Below are 20,740 nucleotides of genomic sequence, written 5' to 3'. Positions count from 1 at the left end.
AGACTATAAGTTCCCCAAGGGCAGAGATTATTTATTTTATTTTTTTAAATACTTTTTTTAAATTGATTTCAGAGAGGAAGGGGGTGGGAGAAAGAAACATCAATTATGAGAGAGAATCATTGACGGGCTGCCTCCTGCCTGCCCCCTACTGGGTTGGAGCTCCCAGCCTAGGCATGTACCCTGACTGGGAATCAAACCGTGACCTCCTGGTTCATAGGTTGATGTTCAGCCACTGAGCCACACTGGCTGGACAAGGTTATTTATTTTTCAACAAATGTGTTGGACAGTGCAAGGCACTAGGATTACTGGGTGAACAAAATAGAAGTTTCTGTCTTTAAGGAGCTTAAACTGAAAGTTAAAAGGAGGGGAGTGAGAGAGTGGGAGGGAGGGGCAGGGGCAAGCATTGCTCAGAGTCATTTCACTGTAGACTATGTATGAAGGAAGAGCAAGGATACTGTGAGAGTACGACCAGAGATCCTATACTAGCTGGTGGGAGTGACATTTAAACTGAGACCTGGAATATATGGTAGGGAAAAGGAGATTAGGAGACTGTCAAGTACAAGGAAGTGTTGAGGGTTCATGGTTGAGGGACCAACAAGTACAAAAGCATTGAGGCAGGAAGGACCTAGCACTCTCATGAAACTGAAAGCAGTTACTGAAATTGGTATAAATGAAGCTGTAGAAGTAGTTTGCTGTATGGCTCTCTGAGGGTGGAAAACCCAGTTTAGTGGATCACAGCCAGCATTAAAAATAAAAATGAATTCCCTATCTGGTTTGGCTCAGTGGATAGAGTGTCAGCCTGCAGACTGAAAGGTCCCAGGTTCGATTCTGGTCAAGGGCATGTACCTTGGTTGCGGGCACATCCCCTGTAGGAGGTGTGCAGGAGGCAGCTGATCGATGTTTCTCTCTCGTTGATGTTTCTAATTCTCTATCCCTCTCCCTTCCTCTCTGTAAAAAATCAATAAAATATATATATTTAAAAATGAAGTCCTTAATTGGGCTTGCTCAGTGAGTAGAGCCTCGGCCTGGGGACTGAAGGGTTCCGGGTTCGATTTTGGTCAAAGGCATGTATCTAGGTTGCCGATTTGGTCCCCAGTAGGGGGCATATAGGAGGCAGCTGATCAATGTTTTTCTCTCATCCATGTTTCTAACTCTTTACCCCTCTCCCTCTCTGTAAAGTCAATAAAATATTTATATATTAAAAAAAAATAGAAATGGCCAAAACCGGTTTGGCTCAATGGATAGTGTCGGCCTGCAGACTGAAAGGTCCCGGGTTCGATTCCGGTCAAGGGCATGTACCTTGGTTGCGGGCACATCCCCAGTTGGCGGTGTGCAAGAGGCAGCTGATCGATGATTCTCTCTCATCGATGTTTCTAACTCTCTATCCCTCTCTTTTCCTCTCTGTAAAAAATCAATAAAATATATTTAAAAAAGAATAGAAATTAAGTTGAATCTAATAGAAAACATCAAATAGTAATAAGTATTGTTTTGTGAAACATGTTTCATGTATATGCATGTACGTGTATACTGGATCATGAGATATAATTTATGTACAGTGTGCTGGGGCTAAAAAGCTTAAAGGGGGGAAAAAGGAAAAAGAAGTTTAAAGCTTCTGGCAATGTAGGCAATGTTGAGGACTTTGGACTTTATTCTGAGGATAATGAGAAATCATTGAAAGATTTTTAAGGTGAAAGAGGTGTTAAGATTTAAGATTTGCTTTTTATGAAGTTTGTCCAGGCTGCTATGCAGATAATAATCTGGCACCAGTTAGGTGGCAGGTAGAAGAGTCCAGGTGAGAGAAGCTTCACTAGAATGGAAGCTTCAGGAGGGCAAGACTATTTGTTTGTTTGTGTGTGTGTGTGTGTGTGTTTTGAAAATTTTTTATTAAATTAATTTTAAAGAGGAAGGCAGAGAGAGAGGAAAAAACCCACATTCATTTGTTGTTCTACTTATTTGTGCAGTCATTGGTTGATTCTTGTATATGACCTGAACAGGGATGAAATCTGCAACTTTGGTGGATGGGAACAAGGCTCTAACCAACTGAGGTACCTGGCCAGGGCAGCTGTTTGTTCATTGTAGCATCCCTGTACCTAGAACAATGTCTGGCATGAAGCAGACAACCTGTCAATATTTGTTGAATGAATGCCTGATTTGGATTGGTATGGTAGTTATAGAGACAACAGAAAGTAGATTTGATTGGACATAATATTCGGGTTTATAAAACTGAGAGGACTTGACTAATTGGATGGATGTTGGGGTGAGAATGGGGAGGCTCTGATATGAGATAGGGAATCCTGGAGGAAGATCAGATTTAAAGGTGAAGGAAAATAAATAAATAAATAAAAATAAAGGTAAGTATCATGCCCTGACCAGTGTGGTTCAGTGATTAGAGAGAGGGTTGATCCACACACCAAAGGGTAATGGGTTTGATTCCCGGTCAGGGGTACTACCTGGGTTGTGGGTTTGCTCCCCACCCCTGATTGTGGTGTGGGAGAGGCAACCAGTGGACATGTTTCTCTCTCTCTCATCCTCCCTACCTTCCTTCCTTTCACTCTCGATATAGCAATGTAAAAAATATCTTCAGGTGAAGATTAAATAAATAAAAGATTAAAGGTGAAGATCATGAATTCACTCTTAGTTTTGTAGAGTATATTTATTTATTTAAAAAAAAATTTTAATACATTTTATTGATTTTTTTACAGAGAGGAAGAGAGAGGGATAGAGAGTTAGAAACATCGATGAGAGAGAATCATCAATCAGCTGCCTCTTGCACACCCCCTACTGGGGATGTACCGGCAACCAATGTACATGCCCTTGACCGGAATCGAACCTGGGACCTTTCCGTCCACAGGCCGACGCTCTATCCACTGAGCCAAACCGGTTTCGGCAAGTTTTGTGGAGTTTAAAGTTGTCTGTGAGATGTCCATAATGCCTGCCTGGCACAAAGTAGGCACATAATAAATCTTTGCTACTTACCAAGTTTTCTAACCTGCTTACAACAAGATCACGTTGTAAGGGATAGTGTCAGTTTGGGGGTTCTTGCTCTAGCCCCTCTGCTGTAATAAAATCCCTTCTTTAAGGAGTAAAAATGTGTATTAGTTAGAAAATGTACTAGAATAGGGAGCTAAGCAAAAACCAGTAACAGTAGTAGTAGTAGTAGTAGAATTATTAAAAAAAACAACAACAAAAAACTTTTACGTACCCTTTATTTTGAATGGGTTGAAAACTGATTTTATTTTATCAATTCTGTACATTTTTATTTTATTTTTAAAAATATATATTTTTAATGATTTTAGAGAAGAAGGGGAAGAGAGAGAAATATCAGTGATGAGAGGGAATCATTGATCCAGTTCGCAAATGGGGCATATGTCCTGACCGGGAATTGAACTGTGACTTCCTGGATCATAGGTTGATGCTCAACCACTGAGTCATGGTGGCCAGGCAATTCTGTATTATATAAATATATAACTCAGTATTTTATTTACAATTATAAATAATTGGCTGGAAATTTGAAGGGCAAGTTCCCACTTTTAGTGCCAATCATGGGAATATAAAGGATTATTATATTGCCACTTTGGAATAATTACTTTAGAAGGGTTTTTTAAATTATATATTCATTGTTTTAATTTTTTTATTATAAAAATAGTACGTTCTTATTGAAAAGTTCCAACAAAACAGAAACCCCTATGTCCCAAAAACATACTTATAGAATGTTTCCATTCCTTACTCCTGAAAAGTAACCAGTGTCTCCCTATGTTGGAAGCATGTTCCTCTACCAACAATTTTTTTAATGTTATTTTTGTTAATCCTCACCTGGAGATATTTTTCCCATTGATTTTTAAAGATAGTGGAAGGGAGGGGTAGAGACAGAGAGAAAGAAATATTGATATGAGTCACATTGATTGAATGCCTCTCACCCTGACTGGAACCTGCAGTGAGGTACCTGCCCTTGATTGGAATCAAACCCTGTGGCCCTTCAGTCTGAGAGTTGATACTCTAACCACTGGGGAAAATGGGCTAAGGCTCAATAATTGTGATATGAAAGAATAGGTATTAAATCTCAAATTTAAACCTCTATGAACTACTACTCTTTCCTCAGTATCTCTAAGTCTTCCCACTTCTCTCTGTTCCTGTGGTTACTTACCTTTGCCAGGTCACCGTCCACTCTGATACTGCTGTGGATTCCTTCTGACTCCTCTCTGCATTTGCACCTTGGCCCCTCTAGACTGATCCTCTGTCAGTCAGACTGCTTTTTTAAAAACCTTCCAGGGATGGTTAAGTGAGAAATGCTCATCTATCTGAATTCAAATAACAGACTCAGAGACAGAAGTATGGCGAAAACAAGACTTTTAATACATTCTCGAGAGCAGGTGTACCTGGATGTACAGGCACTTCTGATGTAGCTAACACAGCCTGTTTATCCAGTCCCTCCTCTGGTTCCTCATTGGCTGAGTACTATGGGGTCACCTAGGTCTTATTGTGTGCCATTGGGCTGAGGACTTTTTTAATTGCCTCCACTTCCCCCAGGCACCTCGCTGCAGCTTGGGGAGGGCCCTGTTAGGCCGCTCTTGGCCCTAGTCTCAGACCTTCCCAGGGGACATGGGGTAGAGAGACGGTTGCACTCAGCTCGTAGCCCCACCAGTGAGCTTCCCTCTGTCCTAATTTCTGTTTGCCCTGGAGAAATTCAATAACTATTTCTATTAAAAGTTGGCTATGTTGGAGATGGATAACTATTTTCTACTGTTACTCCCCTGCTTAAATCTATTTGATGGCTCCCATTGCCTTCAAATAATAGCCAGGTTCCTGGTCCTGTTTTATAAACTGCAGAATGATCTGGTTTCTTCTTAGCTCTGACCTACCTCATTCCTTCTCCTGGCCTGCTAAGCTCCATTCACATTGATTCTCTTCCAGGTATTTGACTAGAACAAGTTGTTATCAGCTTCCGGGCTATTCCATTTGGAGACTTCTGTCGAAAACACTGCATCCCTCCTTTCTCTCCCAGAGTCTCAGCCTAAATGCCATTGTCTCAGAAAAACCTCCCCAGCCATCCAATCACAGATCGGTGTCCTAGTCACTCAATTCACTTCCTTCTTAATACTATCACTAGACATAATTAATTGTTTCTTTACTTGTTCGTTGTATGTCCCCACTCCTTTAAATTCCATGAGATAAAGAAGTAGGGAGAGGGAGAAGAGTGAGAGAAACATCAACGATGAGAATCATTGATTGGCTGCCTTCTGCACTCCCCACTCTCCACTGGGGATCGAGCTCATAACCCAGGCATGTGTCCTGACTGGGAATCAAACCATGACCTCCTGATTCATAGGTCGATGCTCAATCATTGAGCCACTTTGCTCGGGCCTTTGTATCTTTTCTTCGTGACTGTCTCTCCAGTGCTTGGTAGGTAGTAGGTACTGGTAGATACTGGTTTGCTCGGAACTGAGGATTTTCCCAGAATGCACAACTTTTAGTGTTAAAACCAGGACAGTCCTGCACACACAAGGATGTCTGGTCACTCTAGCTGGTAGTAATTACTTACATTAGTTGTATTTGTGGAATGAATAAGTAAAAAAAAAAAAAAAAAAAAAAGCTCGTATGTTAATTGTCTATGAAAACCTCAGCTTTGTCCATATGAATTTCTATTCTTTTTTTAGGGTATAAAATATGTGTCCCGCTTTCATGTGGTCATGAGAGGTTTGGTTAAAGAGATGAGATTTAGTTTTCTTTAAGTAAGTAAGAGGGAGCTCAGTTGCTCTATTATAGTTTGATCCTGATATGACATCACAAAAAGCACTCTAGTTGTGAATGATAGGTGGGGGAATTAAATCTTAAGGTTTAAGTATTCACATATTCATGGATTAGATTTTTAATTTTAACCAGAATAGTATTGTTTTAATAAACATTACCTTAGTTCAGTTAGACTCTCTTAATTAAAGGGTCTCAGTCTTGGCAGTCTAGTTTAATGTAAAATATGGCTTTTAAGCAATGAAACTGCCCTAGAAGCCAGGTATGGCACTCTACACAGCCATACACATAGTATGTTGAGCATTGGCATTACTTTAAGCAAAACTTGAAGTTCAATTTAAATTTGATATTCCATGCTGGCATTCCATACTACCATTCCCCTAGAGCTGTGGTCGGCAAACTGTGGCTCGTGGGCCACATGTGGTTCTTTGGCTCCTTGAGTGTGGCTCTTCCACAAAATACCACGTGTGGGCGCACACATACAGTGTGATTGAAACTTCATGGCCCATGCGCAGAAGTCAGTTTTCGGCTCTCAAAATAAATTTCAATCGTTATACTGTTGATATTTGGCTTTGTTAACTAATGAATTTGCCAACCACTACTCTAGAGGAATGCCAAGATAAATAAGGACAATTTTTACTGGGTAAGATGTAATACAAGGATGATAGTGAGAGAGAACCACTGGACACACAGAAACATTGTCTCAATCAGTGTGGCACAGAGAAGCAGGCAGGCAAAAGCTTCAGAAGGACCTTCCCCCTGTGCAAGAATCAGTTTTACATTGGTTTGCGTTTGTTTGTTTTTTTAGCATGGACATTGGATAAATCAACCCCATAGTAGCAAATCTGATGGTCTCTTCATGTACGCATTGTTGGAAAGACCTTTCCATTGTACACTTGTCTGTTCAGGTGTACTATGAGCCCTTAGTAGAACATAAAGGACTTAACTAAAAAGAGTAACCTCAAAATAAATAAATAAATGAATGAATGAATGAATGAATGAATGAATAAATAGAGTAACCTGACCCAACCAGTGTGGTTCAGTAATTGAGTATTGACCTATGAACCAAAATGTCACGGTTCCATTCCTGGTCAGGGCACAACCCTGGGTTGCAGGCTTAATCCCCCGTGTCTGGTGTGCGGGAAGCAACCAATCAATGATTATCTCCCATCTCTGATGTTTATATATCTCTCTCCCTCTCCCTTCCTCTCTGAAATCAATAAAAATATACTAAATAAATAAATAAATAAACAAATAGACAAATAAATAAGCAAAAGGGTAGCCTTGCCATGAGTTTGCCCAATAGCTTTCTATACAATTCTCAACTGTTGAAAGGGTATCTTTCACACTGTTAAGAAGGGCTTTGCCGCCGAAGCCAGTTTGGCTCAGTGGTAGAGCGTCGGTCTGCGGACTGAAAGGTCCCAGGTTCGATTCCGGTCAAGGGCATATATACATTGGTTGCGGGCACATCCCCGGTAAGAGGTGTGCAAGAGGCAACTGGTCGATGTTTCTATCTCATCGACATTTCTAGCTCTCTATCTCTCTCCCTTCCTCTCTGTAAAAAATCAATAAAATATATTAAAAAAAAAAAAGAAAGAAAAAGAAAAAAAAAGAAGGGCTTTGCTGTCTCCATATTATTGTTAATACCATATTTAATATTGTATAAGAGGAGGGACTGTACTTATGAGATGCAGTTGTTTGTTGATGAAGGAGAGCCATTTGTTAGGTTTTTAGTGTAGAGTGGAATGTCTTTAACAGAAAGCACTATCTTAACATTTTAAGTTACAGTAACTTTTAATGGCTGTTTACTGCATGTCATAGTTAATGTTTCAGAGGAGAATTTGGCTGGTAATGTATCCAAATCCCTGTTATAATGAGTTGGTATCAACCTATTATAAAGAATCCTGGTACATTCGTGAACCTCAAAGGTCAGGAAAGAGATTACTTATCAGAAATCTTTATAAAAGTTTATAAATTTGCATTAAGGTAATGTGGGGAAAAAATAATAGTTGAGACCAGATACAAAATACTGTACAACTCAACAATTCCATTCATAGGTATTTACCCAAGTGAAATTAAAAAAAAAAAAAAATTTTTTTTTTTTGGAGTGGAATTCTGTATTTATTTATTTATTTTAATTTAATAAATCTTTATTGTTCCAATTATTACAATTATTTCTCTTTTTTCCCCCATAGCTCCCCTCTACCCAGTTCCCATCCCACCTTTTGCCCTTACTCCCTTCCACTGTCTTCATCCTTAGGTGTACGATTTTGTCCAATCTCCCCCCTCCCCCCTACACCTCTCCCTCCCCCTCAGCTGAGAATTATCAATCCCCTCCCTTTTTGTGCCCCTGATTCTATTATAGTCACCAATTTAATCTGTTCATCAGATTTTTTTATTCACTTGATTTTTAGATTAGTTTTTTGATAGATATGTCTTTATTGTTCATAATTTTTATCTTTACCTTTTCTTCTTCTTCCTCTTCTTTTTTTTTTTTTTTTTTTTTTTTTTTTTTTTTTTTTTTTTTATTTTTTATAAGTTTTTATTGTTCATATTATTACAAATGTTCCTTCCCCCCCCACCACCATTGCTCTCCTCCACCAGGTTCCCACCCCACCCTCTGCCCTTTCCCCTCTCCCCATTGTCCTCATCCATATGTGCACAGTTTATGTTCAGTCTCTTCCCACGCCCCCCTCTCCCCTTTTCCCCAAGAATTGTCAGTTCACTCCCCTTCCATACCTCTGATTCTATTATATTCAACAGTTAATATTGTTCATCAGATTTTTTTAATTTCCTTGGTTTTTAGATTCACTTGTTGATAGTTACGTATTTGTTGTTCATAATTTTTATCTTTGTTTACTTTATCTTCTGAAAGAACCCCCTTCAGCAATTCATATAAATCTGGTTTGGCGGTGATGAACTCCTTTAGCTTTTTTTTATTAGTGAAGCTCTTTATCTGGCCTTCGATTCTGAGTGATAGCTTTGCTGGATAGATTATCTTTGGCTGTAGGTTCTTGCTATTCATCACCTTGAATATTTCTTGCCATTCCCTTCTGGCCTGCATGGTTTCTGTTGAGAAGTCAGCTGACAATCGTATAGGTGCTCCTTTATAGATTACTACCTTCTTTGCTCTTGCTTCTTTTAATATTCTCTCTTTGTCTTTTGCTCTTGGAATTTTAATAATGATGTGTCTCGGTGTGGTCCTCTTTGGATTCCTTTTGTTTGGAGTTCTATGCGCTTCCTGGACTTGTAAGTCTAATTCTTTCCCCAGGTGGGGGAAGTTTTCTGTCACTATTTCTTTCAGTATGTTTTCGATATCTTGCCCTCTCTCATCTTCTGGGACCCCAATAATTCTGATGTTGGTTCGCTTGAAGTTGTCCCAGAGGTTTCTTACATTATCTTCAATTTTCTGGATTCTCTTGCCTTCTAGCTTCTGTGGAGGAGTGTCTTCTGGCTCTTTATGTTCCAAATCTTTGACTTGATTCTTGTGATCTTCCCTTCTGTTTTTAGGACTCTGTAAAATATTTTTTATTTCAGACAATGTATTCTTTATGTCTTGTTGATCCCTTATTAATTCTAGTTGATCTCTTTTCATATCCTCATAGGCCTTATCCATCTTTTCTAGGAAATTCTTGAAAAACCTTATAAGCGTAGATTTGAACTCTATATCCAGACGCTTTTTGTCCTCCATTTCTTTCGTTTGTGATCTATTTTGTTGTCGCATTTCGCAGTTACAGATGGGACGGGGTTTCAGGGTGGAGCCTGCAGCTTTGGCTTCCGTCAGCCCCGCCCTATGCGGGTCCTTCAGAGCTCACTGCCGGCGCCTCTGAGAGAAAGGTGCCCTCGATTTTCGCCTGCTGCCAAACAGTCTATGCTCTCCCACAATGAGCCCGGTATTGGGGTTCAGTTCAGTTGGAAGTGGAGTTGGAGGTGGCGTTCAGAGCAGTCTGGAGCCCCAGTCTCCTTCCCGTCAGGGCAAGCCCGCGGCACAGCCGAATGTCCCTTCTCTGCGCGCAGTGTGCGCACCGCTGGGACCTCCTTTCGCCACTTCCCCGGGGTTCCGCCTTACAGCCCGGCTCCCTATGGCTGAGCCTGAGTCCCCGGGGTCTGGCTTAAAACTGGGGATCAGAGCAGTCGGGGGCCCAGCACAGTCGGAGCTTTATCTCCTTTCCGCTAGGGAACGCCCGCCAGGCACTCGGCCTTCCTCCTCTCCGGCTCTGTCCTCTCTGCGCACCGCGTCTCCGCGTCTCCGTACCTTGGCTTTTCCAGCTCCTCCGCACCTCCTTCTGGTTTTCTCCTTGCTTCTCACTGTAGAATTTCCAGTCAGTCAACCTTCCTGTAGTTCTGGGCAATGTCCGTTTTATATTTTAGTTGTATTTTATTGAAATTGTTGTGTGCGGCTGCGGCTAGGTGTTCACCTGGGCGCAGCCATCTTGGATCTTTACCTTTTCTTCTTCTTCCTCTTTTTAAATAATACCTTTCAGCATTTCTTATAAGCCTGGTTTGGCAGTGATGAACTCCTGTAGTCTTTTCTTATCTGTGAAGCTCTTTATCTGACTTTCAATTCTGAATGATAGCTTTGCTGGGTAGAGTAATCTCAGTTATAGGTTCTTGCTATTCATCACTTTGAATATTTCTTGCCACTCCTGTCTGTCCTGCATAGTTTCTGTATAGGTGCTCCCTTGTAGGGAGCTTTTAATATTCTCTCTGTGTCTATTGCTTTTGGCATTTTAATCATGATGTGTCTTGGTGTAGTCCTCTTTGAATTCCTTTTGTTTGGGGTTCTGTGTGCTTCCATGGACTTGTAAGTCTATTTCTTTCACCAGATGGGAGAAGTTTTCTGTTATTATTTCTTCAAGTAGGTTTTCAGTATCTTGCTCTCTCTCTTCTTCTGGCACCCCAATAATTCTAATGTTGGTATGCTTGAAGTTGTCCCAGAGGCTCCTTACATTGTCTTCATATTTTTGGATTCTTTTTTCTTTTCCGGTTGGTTCTTCATATTTCAAATCTTTGACTTGATTCTTGAAATCCTCTAGTTTGCTGTTGCATCTCTGTATAATATTTTTTTATATTTCAGTCAGTGTATGTTTAATTTCTAGTTGGTCCTTTTTCATATACTCGAGGGTCTCGCTAAATGTATTAGCCTTTTCTAGGAAATTCTTGAAAAAACTTATAACCGTAATTTTGAACTCTATATCCAGTCATTTGCTTTCCTCCATTTCTTTAGTTTGTGATCTCTTTTTTGTCTTTGCATTTTGGCTGCTTCCCTGAGTTGATAGAGTGGCTTTGTGTGCTAGGTGTCTTATAGGGCCCAGTGGCTCAGTCTCTCCAGTTACCTGAGGTGGACACTCTTGGTGCACCCCTTTGTGGGCTGTGAGTACAGTCTTGTTGTAGTTAAGCCTTGATTATTGTTGGTATCACTGGGAGGAATTGACCTCGAGGCCAGTTGGCTGTGAGGACCAGCTGTGTCTATGCTGGGAGAACTTCTGTGCTGGAGACACCGTTATGGGAGAAGACTTGCAAAAGCCTCTGTGCTCAGCTTGAATGGGTGGAGTCTCAGGGCAGAGCAGACAGCTTTGGTTTCCTGTCAGTCCTGCCCTAATAGGCCCCTATGTCTCAGTGTCCCATGGTAATCGCTGCATGTAACTCTGAGAGAAAGCCACCATCGAGTTCCACCCGATGCCAGACAGTCCAGTTTCTCCTCGAATGAGTCTGGGTCCCCAGAGTCTCACCTGGATCTGGAGTTCAATGCAATCAGAAGCTTTTATCTCCTCACTTGAGAAAGCTAGCCACATACTTAGTTGCCTGCCCTCTCTGCACACATACCTCAGTACCTCTGCCTCCCGCAGCTCCTCTGAGTCTCAGTGTGCTTTTCTCTTTCCTGACAGTCCAGTTTCACCCCGTATGAATCAGGGTTCCTAGAGTCTCACCCGGAACTGGAGTTCAGTGCAGTCGGGAGCTTTCGTCTCCCTCCCGCTTGATAAAGCCAGCCACACACTCAGTTGCCAGTCCTTTCCTTGCTCGCGTCTCAGTACCTCTGCCTCCTGCAGCTCCTCTGAGTCTCAGCGTGCTTTTCTCTTTCCTTCTAGTTGTAGAATTTCCACTCAGCCAGCCTTCCTATGGTTCTGAATGATGTCCGTTTTATCTTTTAGTTGTAGTTTTGAATTGTTGTGCGAGACAGTAGTTTAGGTGTTTACCTATGCTACCACCTTGGTTTCTCCTAAAAATTTAATGTTTACACAAAAACCTGTACATGAACATTTAATTGCTCTACAATGGAAACAACCCAAATGTTTTTCAACTGGTAAATGGATAAACAAAGTGTGCTACATTTATTTAATAGAATACTACTTACAATAAATAAGAATAAACTGATATATGCTGCAACATGAATGAATCTCAAATGCATTATGCTAAGAAGCCTTATGGCTTCTTTTCAATGGTTAATCCAGGGCTGACAATAAGCCACCAATGTGCTGTTGAACCCTAATTTTTTTTTAAGTTGTGTTTTTTTTATTTTTATTTTTTAATATATATTTTATTGATTGTTTACAGAGAGGAAGGGAGAGGGATAGAGAGTTAGAAACATGGATGAGAGAGAAACATCCATCAGCTGCCTCCTGCACACCCCCCACTGGGGATGTGCCTGCAACCAAGGTACACGCCCTTGACCGGAATCGAACCCAGAACCCTTGAGTCCACAGGCTGACGCTCTATCCACTGAGCCAAACCGGTTTCGGCTGAACCCTAATTTGATAACCCAAATTCAAAGGCTACATATTATATGATTTCATTTATATGATATTCTGTGATAGGCAGACTTAGGGACAGACAATAATTTTCTGGGGAAGTATATGAAGAATACCAATATTTGGGCTGATGATGGTACTATCATATGCCTTTATTGTGGGAATTTAAACTATTTGTCAAATTCAGAACTGTACTTAAGGAAGGATAAAATTGCGCCTCAATTTAAAAAAATATGGTAAACACAAATATTGTTGTGATTTGCATTTGGTCAATAGGAGTTAATCGTTTTGGTATGAAAAAGTAAAGTGTTCTTATGAGCTTCATTGTTTTCAGGAAGTTGGTGTGCTAGCTCCCTCTAATGAAATGAGAAGAGTAACATTTCATGACTGCTTATGAAAGAGAGCATGTCAGCTGTTAATCTGAGAAGGTCATTTTCTCATTCTGGCCAAGGAGGGTATATTCCTAAAATAGAAAGAAACTGGAAGAAGAAAACATACTTTGTAGCAGTCTATTATTTTAAAATTTGTCTTGGCACTTGAGTTGTAATTGTATCGTACCATTAACATCAAGGAATGATATTACTCGTATTTATTAGTTGTATTTTTCTCCTTTTAGCAAAACAGAGAAAAAGGTTTTATACTAGTAAACATGCCTGAATTAGGATTCTATCTACCTGGTTTGAATTCTGACTTTATCATGTACTAGCTGTGTTACCTTGGGTAAATTACTTAACCTCTCCTGCTCTTTATTCTTATCTTTAAATGGGAAGGATTACATAAAAAACAAATGGATAAATAGTTGGCAAGAAAAAAACGGGAATGGCCGAACCCAGTTTGGCTCAATGGATAGAGCGTCGGCTTGGGGACTGAAAAGTCCCGGGTTCGATTCCGGTCAAGGGCATGTACCTTGGTTGCGGGCACATCCCCTGTAGGGGGTGTGCAAGAGGCAGCTGATCGATGACTCTCTCTCATCAACATTTCCAACTCTCTATCTCTCTCCCTTCCTCCCTGTACAGAATCAATAAAATGTATTTTTTTAAAAAGAAAAAAATGGGAATGATAATGATAGTTACCTTAAGGTTGTTGTGAAGATTAAATGTTAGATAGTTAGAAAAGTACCAGGCATCTAAGTACAGTGTAATTGTGGGCTGGTATTGATACTATTAGCAGAGAACAAAAACCAGAGCAAGAAACCTTTTGGTGCCTTTTTAAGGCCCCAGGCTGAGGTGGGCAGGAGTAGCGGCAGAGGGAACCCTGTGAGAGAGCAAACCTGGTTGTAGCCACAACTTACCAAATGGCACATCCTCCCCCTCTAGTCTCTCTTAAATCACCAGGAGAAGGCAGAGGTAATGAATGGAATATCGGGGTTATCAAATTAGAGTTCTAATGTTGTGGCCAGCACATTGGTGGCTTGTTGTCAGAGCCTGGATTAATCACTGTAAAAAAACTTTTTTTTCTTGCTTATGCATTCAAAAATTTTAAAAATGTCCTCAGAAACTTGTAATTTGTCAGCTTATTCAAATTAACCCACAAATGCCAATTTTACTATGAATTACAGTAAGAAGATGCTCAGAGTATCAGCTATACCATTAAGAACAGTGAGCAAATTACCTTTGTAATCGTGATTTTTATATAAATACCTGATGATCGGTACTTCTGTAGTTTATAAAGAAAATGGTAACAATTTGGAAGTAGCCTTCAGGTCAGTTTTATATTCACTTTTGCATTTCAGACGTATATTTTGCCATTAAGAGGTAGGAGAGAATTTGAAAACATTTATTTTACTAGTAGCACTTAGGAATACTAGCAGTTGTGTTCATGTGATAAAAGTTCCCATGATGATGTCCTTCAGTTGAAAGCACAAGAGGTAGAAGAGGTATAGGAGGGGCATTTTGTTATTATTGGACATTTCTTTTCTGTTGAATAAGACTCATGTGATTACTTCTGCCCTATTAGGAGCTCTTGTCCCTGGCAAAGCGGAAGCGCAGTGACTCTGAGGAGAAGGAGCCGCCTGTGAGTCAGCCTGCAGCCTCCTCAGACTCTGAGACGTCGGACAGTGGTGATGAGGTGGGTGTGGCGGGACTAGGCCACTGTGACTGACAGGTATATAAGGGTCCGTGTGTTGTTGACTCTGATGGCCTCTTTTTCTTTTAAACTATAGATTTGATTTCATATTTATTTGATTATATTTTTGTTAATCTTCACCCAAGGATATTTTTTCCATTGATTTTTAGAGAGAGTGGAAGGGAGGGGGAGAGACAAGAGAGAAAGAAACATGGGTATGAAAGATATCAATTGGTTGCTTCCCACACACGCCCATCGGGCTGGGATCAAGCCTGCAACCGAGATACGTGCCCTCGACTGGAATTGAATCTAGAGCCCTTCAGTCCACAGGCCAATACTGTATCCACTGAGCCCAATCAGCCAGGCATGGCCTCTTTTTCTTAAACTGAGACCTCCAACTTAAGATCTACAAGTCTTCTGTTTTCAGCCTACTGCAGAAGAAAGGGCACAACATTAGTCATCATCTCTTTCACTTTGTGTGGGTATTTTCCTCGTCTTTTAATTCCACTTTTGTGTTAGAAAAGAAATTTCTGTAGAGAGTGCCGTATTTTAGTGGAAAATACTTTCGCAAGACAAGAAGCTTTCTTTTTTTAATTTCTTTTAAAAATATTTTTTTTATTGGTTTCAGAGAGGAAGGAAGCGAGAGAGATAGAAACATCAATGACCAGGAATAGAGCCATGACCTCCTAGTTTATAGGCTGATGCTTAACCACTGAGCCACTCTGCCTGGGCTTTGGTCTTTTTGTGTGTTAATTCTCACCTGAGGATATTTTTCCCATTGCTTTTCTGAGAGTGATGGGAGGAAGGGAGGGAGAAAGAAAGAGAGACAGAAACTTCGATGTGGGAGAGCAAATCAACTGGTTGCCTCCTGCACGCACCCCTGCCTACTCTGAGTGTGCCCCCTTCTAACTCCTCTAGGTGTTCACTTTGAAGCTACAATTTGTAGTTTAAAAAAATTAAAAAGTGTGTGTGTGTGTGTGTGTGTGTGTGTGTGTGTTGATTAGAGAGGGGAAGGGGAAGGGATAGATAGAAACTATCTCCTGCGCGCCCCTCCTGGAGATTAAGCCTACAACCCGGGCATGTGCCCAGACTGGAATCCTCCTGTGTCATAGGGCTACGCTCAACCACTGAGCAACACTGGCTGGACCATTTAATTTTTTTAATTTTTTAATATATATTTTATTGATTTTTCACAGGAAAGGAGAAGGATAGAGAGTTAGAAACATCAATGGGAGAGAATCATTGATCAGCTGCCTCTTGCACACCCCCTACTGGGGATGTGCCCGCAACTCAGGTACATACCCTTGACTGGAATCGAACCGGGACCTTTCAGTCTGCAGGGTGACGCTCTATCCAGGGGTCCTCAAACTTTTTAAAGTGGGGGCCAGATCACGGTCCCTTAGAGAGCTGGAGGGCCGGTCTATATGAACTACTAATTCCTACTGTAACACCTCGGCTGCGCTCACTGCCCAAAAAACATGGCGAGCCAGATCAGACTCTTCTGCGGGCCGCATGTGGCCCTCGGGCCGTAGTTTGAAGACACCTGCCCACTGAGCCAAACCGGTTTTGGCCCATTTAATTTTTTTGAATGCATAGATAATACAGGAAAATCTTGAATAATTTCCTTTTCCCACTGTTTCTTTATCAGCTACTTTTATTTTCCATGTTTCAGAAGTCAGCTGTTGTGTGTTTCCTTCCCTCGCCTATCAGTATTCTATGAGTTTGAATCTGTGGTATATCTAGAATACCCTATTACATGTTTATGGTCTTTGCAGTTCTTTAAAATACAAGCCTAAATATTCTGTGGAGTATTTCATTCTTCATATTCAAGTCCTAAGTATGCAATTACTAGTAGGGATTCCCTTCATACTTTTTAGCTGCTTGTGTCAGGAAGCAGAATGTGTGCTACCTCCACAGCTTAGAGAAACACAAAACTTGTGCTAGAGTACATCCAGCGTCCATAAAGACCTTCAAGCTGAAGGTTCCTTGCAGCTACTTAACTGTATCTAAAAGTCTTCACTTAGAATCCTACCCAACTGCTTATGCACTTATTGGAGAAAAAGCTGTCAGGCAAGTTGCACTGTGCCCAGTGGGCAATGATAATTTGAGTAACTTTCCCCCTACAAGATTCTTAGCTCCTGCTGCTGCTCTCAGGTCCCAGGTCCCCAGGCCCACAAGCTTCTTGCAGCTCTACTCCGATCGCCTTGCCCCACTGGGAATAGTGGCCTCAGTTTCATGGCCATTCTGAAAGGCACCTTCAGTACGTATCATCACTCTTTTGCCCATGCTACTAGCTGAGCACCTCAAAGTTAGGGTGAATATTTTATTACTTTGAACAATTCAGCAAACTGTCCAAAAAGATTGAGAAAAAAACTTTTTTTGAGTTCTGCCAACCGCCAGAGAACTCAGTGATAATACTGTGAATTCTTTGTTTATGGCTACCCAGGTTTGGGTTGGGTAGGGAACTTCTGAGAGATCCTTAGATCTCTACGTCTTTTTGTAGGTAAAAACTGTATAATGAGGAAATTTGCTATGTTGTCTCATTTCTGCTATGGCTTTTATATCCTCATTATTTACAGAAATCCGGTTGTTAAAGCAAGTCCCAGTCAGATGGAGCCTACTTGTATCATATGTCACTGTAATTTTTTCAGATACACCTTCCAAACCTTATTGTTTATTATCGTTGATGAACAGTGAATACAGGTAGAAAAAGTATGTTGGTTTCTTCAGATTTGATAGGGCAGAAAACTGGTCAAGAACAACTGAGGTTAGCGGGTGGTTTGTTATAGGGAGAGACATGAACTGATTTTAGAGAAAGAAGACATCTAGCTGAAAGTTATGAAAGTTTCTTATCCAGAAAAAGTGGGTGCATTGGACATTAAGTATAAGGTTCAGTTAGGGCGGGAATAGTGGGTGTTATATTATCTTCGCCTGGGAGTATGGGAGTCTAAATTTAATGAAAGTGAACATACTTATGTATTATTTTTGGTGAATGCATTATTCTCAGTGAGAATTTGAGGCTCATGGGACTCATTCTGTAAGGTTTAATTCGACTACGGTAAGCTTGGAAAATTGGAAAGCACACCTCAGTAGTAAGCCATAATGCTGTACTGTGGCACTTTGGCGCTGCCACTTCTTTTTTTAAAAATATTTTTAAAGCTATCTTTATTGCTGAAACCGGTTTGGCTTAGTGGATAGAGCATTGGCCTGCGGACTGAAAGGTCCCAAGTTTGATTCCGGTCAAGGGCATGTACCTTAGTTGAGGGCACATCCCCAGTGGGGGGTAGCTGATCAATGGTTCTCTCTCATTGATGTTTTTAGCTTTCTATCCCTCTCCCTTTCTCTCTGTGAAAAATAAATAAAAATATATTAAAGGTATCTTTATTGATTTTAGAGAGGAAGGGAGAGAGATAGAAACATCAATGATGTGAGAGAATCATTGATTGGCTGCCTCCTGCATGCCCTCCACTGGGGACTGATCGTGCAACCCAGGCATGTGCCCTTGACTGGAATTGAACCTGGGACCCTTTAGTCCACTGGCTGACGCTTTATCCACTGAGCCAAACTGGTCAGTGTAGTGCTGTCACTTCTTGTCCCTAAAAGCATTAGATTGGAGAAGCACCACCAAGGATGCAAACAGAAGTGCCAGGGAAGAAAAATAACAAGGTTAGGAGGAAGAGAGTAGCAGCTCACTCACGAGGTGGGACTTAAAAACAAAACAAAAAAGTACATTTCTTTGGAGGAATGGAGTCCTAAATTAAGTTGTTCAGAGTCCTTTTTAGAAATGGTGGATCATACATAAACAGACAACTGCAGCTAGATAAGAAGAAAGCCTAGATTTTCACTAGTTATCTGTAACTTGAATACCAAGAAAACCTTTTTTGTTGTTCAAAATTGAGTATAACTACATTAGACATAGTGAGGAAACAGCTGTATTATGTTCTAATATCCTCTACCTAACAGATTTTTTTTTTTTAAAGCTTCATTATAGTCTTGTTTTCAACATTTTTGAGCAATAAAAGCTTTGGCCCAGCCCTGTAGTTTGGCACATGCCATACCTCTTTTTTCTTCCCCGAGACCTATGTCAGCCTTCCCGATTGCAAAACTCACCCACTTGCCTTTCCAAAGACTCTGGTCTCTTCTTACTTTCCCCCATTTCATTTTTTTCTATTGCTTTCTGAAGCTTTTTCTCTTTTTCTCCTATTTCATCTGATCTTTTGGGTTCTCCCATTTTAATCTAGTTATAGTCCTAATTCCCACTCTGTTACCTCTTGCTGGCTCTAATATTTTTATTAATAGAATATTTTGAAAAAGATAACTTTTACTTTTATATTCATTTAATAACAGTTTTTCCTGGAAATTGGTCTAGATATGCAAGAGTATTTTGTTATGCTTTACCGAAGAGATGCATAATTAGCACATGTTTCTGACAAAGGCCTTCACTGCTAAGCTAGTATTTATTTTCCCGTCATAGACACAGTTCTCCAGAACAAGATGTTCCACAAGGTGAATTATCCTAATACTGAAACTAAATTCTTGAGAGTTTAGAATATAAATCCCACTACATTTGAAAAGTTTTTTTTGATAGGTATTATTATATATAGTTGTTTTTCTTGTTGATTCAGTCATGATTACGAACGGCAGTTCTTATACCGTGAAATAATGACTTCCAAAATGTTGAGCTGTGAGGTACTGCTTTTTATACCTTTTCTTTCTCTCCATTACTGTAGGTAAGAAGTGGCCACTTGTTCTCACCTTTTGGTAATCTGCTCTACTTCCAACTTCCTGCATCTGCTCTGCTCTGTGGTCAGGAAACCAGGGGACCCCATAGAGTTTAGGTTGGAATACTCTTCTTTAGTACTTGAACTTAGCTACAATTATTTGCATTGCTTACAAGCCTTATTTTTACATACTTCTTAGTTCTTGGCTATTTAGATGATCACACAGTACACCTTATTTATCTAGATACCATTAAAAGCTCATCACAGCCCTGGCCAGTGTGCTCAGTGGTTAAAGCATCAGCCTGTGCACCAAAAGGTAGTGGGTTCGATTTCCGATCAAAGACATGTACCTCAGTTGCATATTCTATACCTGGAGCTGGTCGGAGTGTGTGTGGGGAAACAACCAATCAATGTATTTCTCTCACATTGACACACCTCTTTCTCTTTCTCTCTCTCTCCACTCCCTCTATCCTCCCTTCCACTCTATAAAATATCCTCAGATGAGAATTAAAAAAATCATATCACAAGAATTTGGAAAAATAAAATGACTTTCATAGACCACTTGCTCAGACTTGTGTACAACAAATTCTGACACTTCCTACCAAACAGTAGAATGTAGTACTGATTATATTTTACTTTTTTTATATTAATCCTCACTAGAAGATACTTTTCCCATTGATTTTTAGAGAAAATGGAAGGGGGAGGGGTAGAGAGAGAGACAGAGATTAATGTGAGAGACACATTGACTGGTTGCCTCCCACATGCACCTCAATTGGGGCCGGGGTTCTAAACTGCAACCCAGGTCTGTGCCCTTGGCTGGGAATTGAGCCACGACTCTGGTGCATGGGTCAACAATCTAACAACTACTGTTTGTTTTTTGTGTGTTTTTAAAAATATATTTTTTTTATTGATTTCAGAGAGGAAGGGGGGAGAGAGAGATAGAAGCATCAATGATGAGAGAGAATCAATGATAGGCTGACTCCTGCCCACCCCATACTGGGGATCAAGCCCACAATCTGGGCATGTGCCATGACCAGGGAATCAAAATGTGACCTCTTGGTTCATAGCTTGATGCTCAAGCACCGAGCCACACCAATTGGACTAACCACTGTTACACACCAGCCAGGGCTCCATATATATTTTTTGGTGTGGGGGGCACTACATATTTTTGTATTACATCTGTTTCACTTTTGTTTTTGTCTCCGTACCAGACTTCTAAGTTTTTGTGACTGAGCGTAGTGATTCTCTATGTTTTCCAGTTAAATACAATATATGTGATTGACTGGCTATAAAATACAGTAGTGTCTTTTGTACTTTGTCTAATTAATTACATAGAAAAGAAAGCTAAGCTATTCTTCATGTTCTGTGGGCTGACATTAAATTGTATTTATTCTTCAATCTCACTGGCCTTTTCTACTTTCTGGGGGGCAAAAAACACCTAAGTCAGAGACCATGCCTTCT

General features: G+C 40.5%; 1 protein-coding gene across 3 annotated transcripts in view; it reads left to right on the top strand.

Annotated features, from left to right (window-relative positions):
- The window catches only part of RTF1 (RTF1 homolog, Paf1/RNA polymerase II complex component), a 63,543-nt gene that overhangs the window by 6,672 nt on the left and 36,131 nt on the right, over window positions 1–20,740 (top strand). For 2 of the 3 annotated variants that reach the window (XM_036445506.2, XM_036445497.2), the window contains exon 2: window positions 14,451–14,561. In XM_036445506.2, coding sequence (XP_036301399.1) covers window positions 14,451–14,561 — 111 coding nt within the window. Of the gene's footprint in view, window positions 1–14,444; window positions 14,562–19,288; window positions 19,397–20,740 lie in introns of those variants that run through there. The other variant, XM_036445515.2, reaches the window with a different exon arrangement.

The sequence above is a fragment of the Pipistrellus kuhlii genome, unplaced genomic scaffold, assembly GCF_014108245.1.
Source record: "Pipistrellus kuhlii isolate mPipKuh1 unplaced genomic scaffold, mPipKuh1.p scaffold_m20_p_1, whole genome shotgun sequence".
Lineage (NCBI taxonomy): Eukaryota > Metazoa > Chordata > Mammalia > Chiroptera > Vespertilionidae > Pipistrellus > Pipistrellus kuhlii.
The sequence above is the reverse complement of the archived record's forward strand: the minus strand, read 5'-3'. Positions and strand labels throughout refer to the sequence as shown.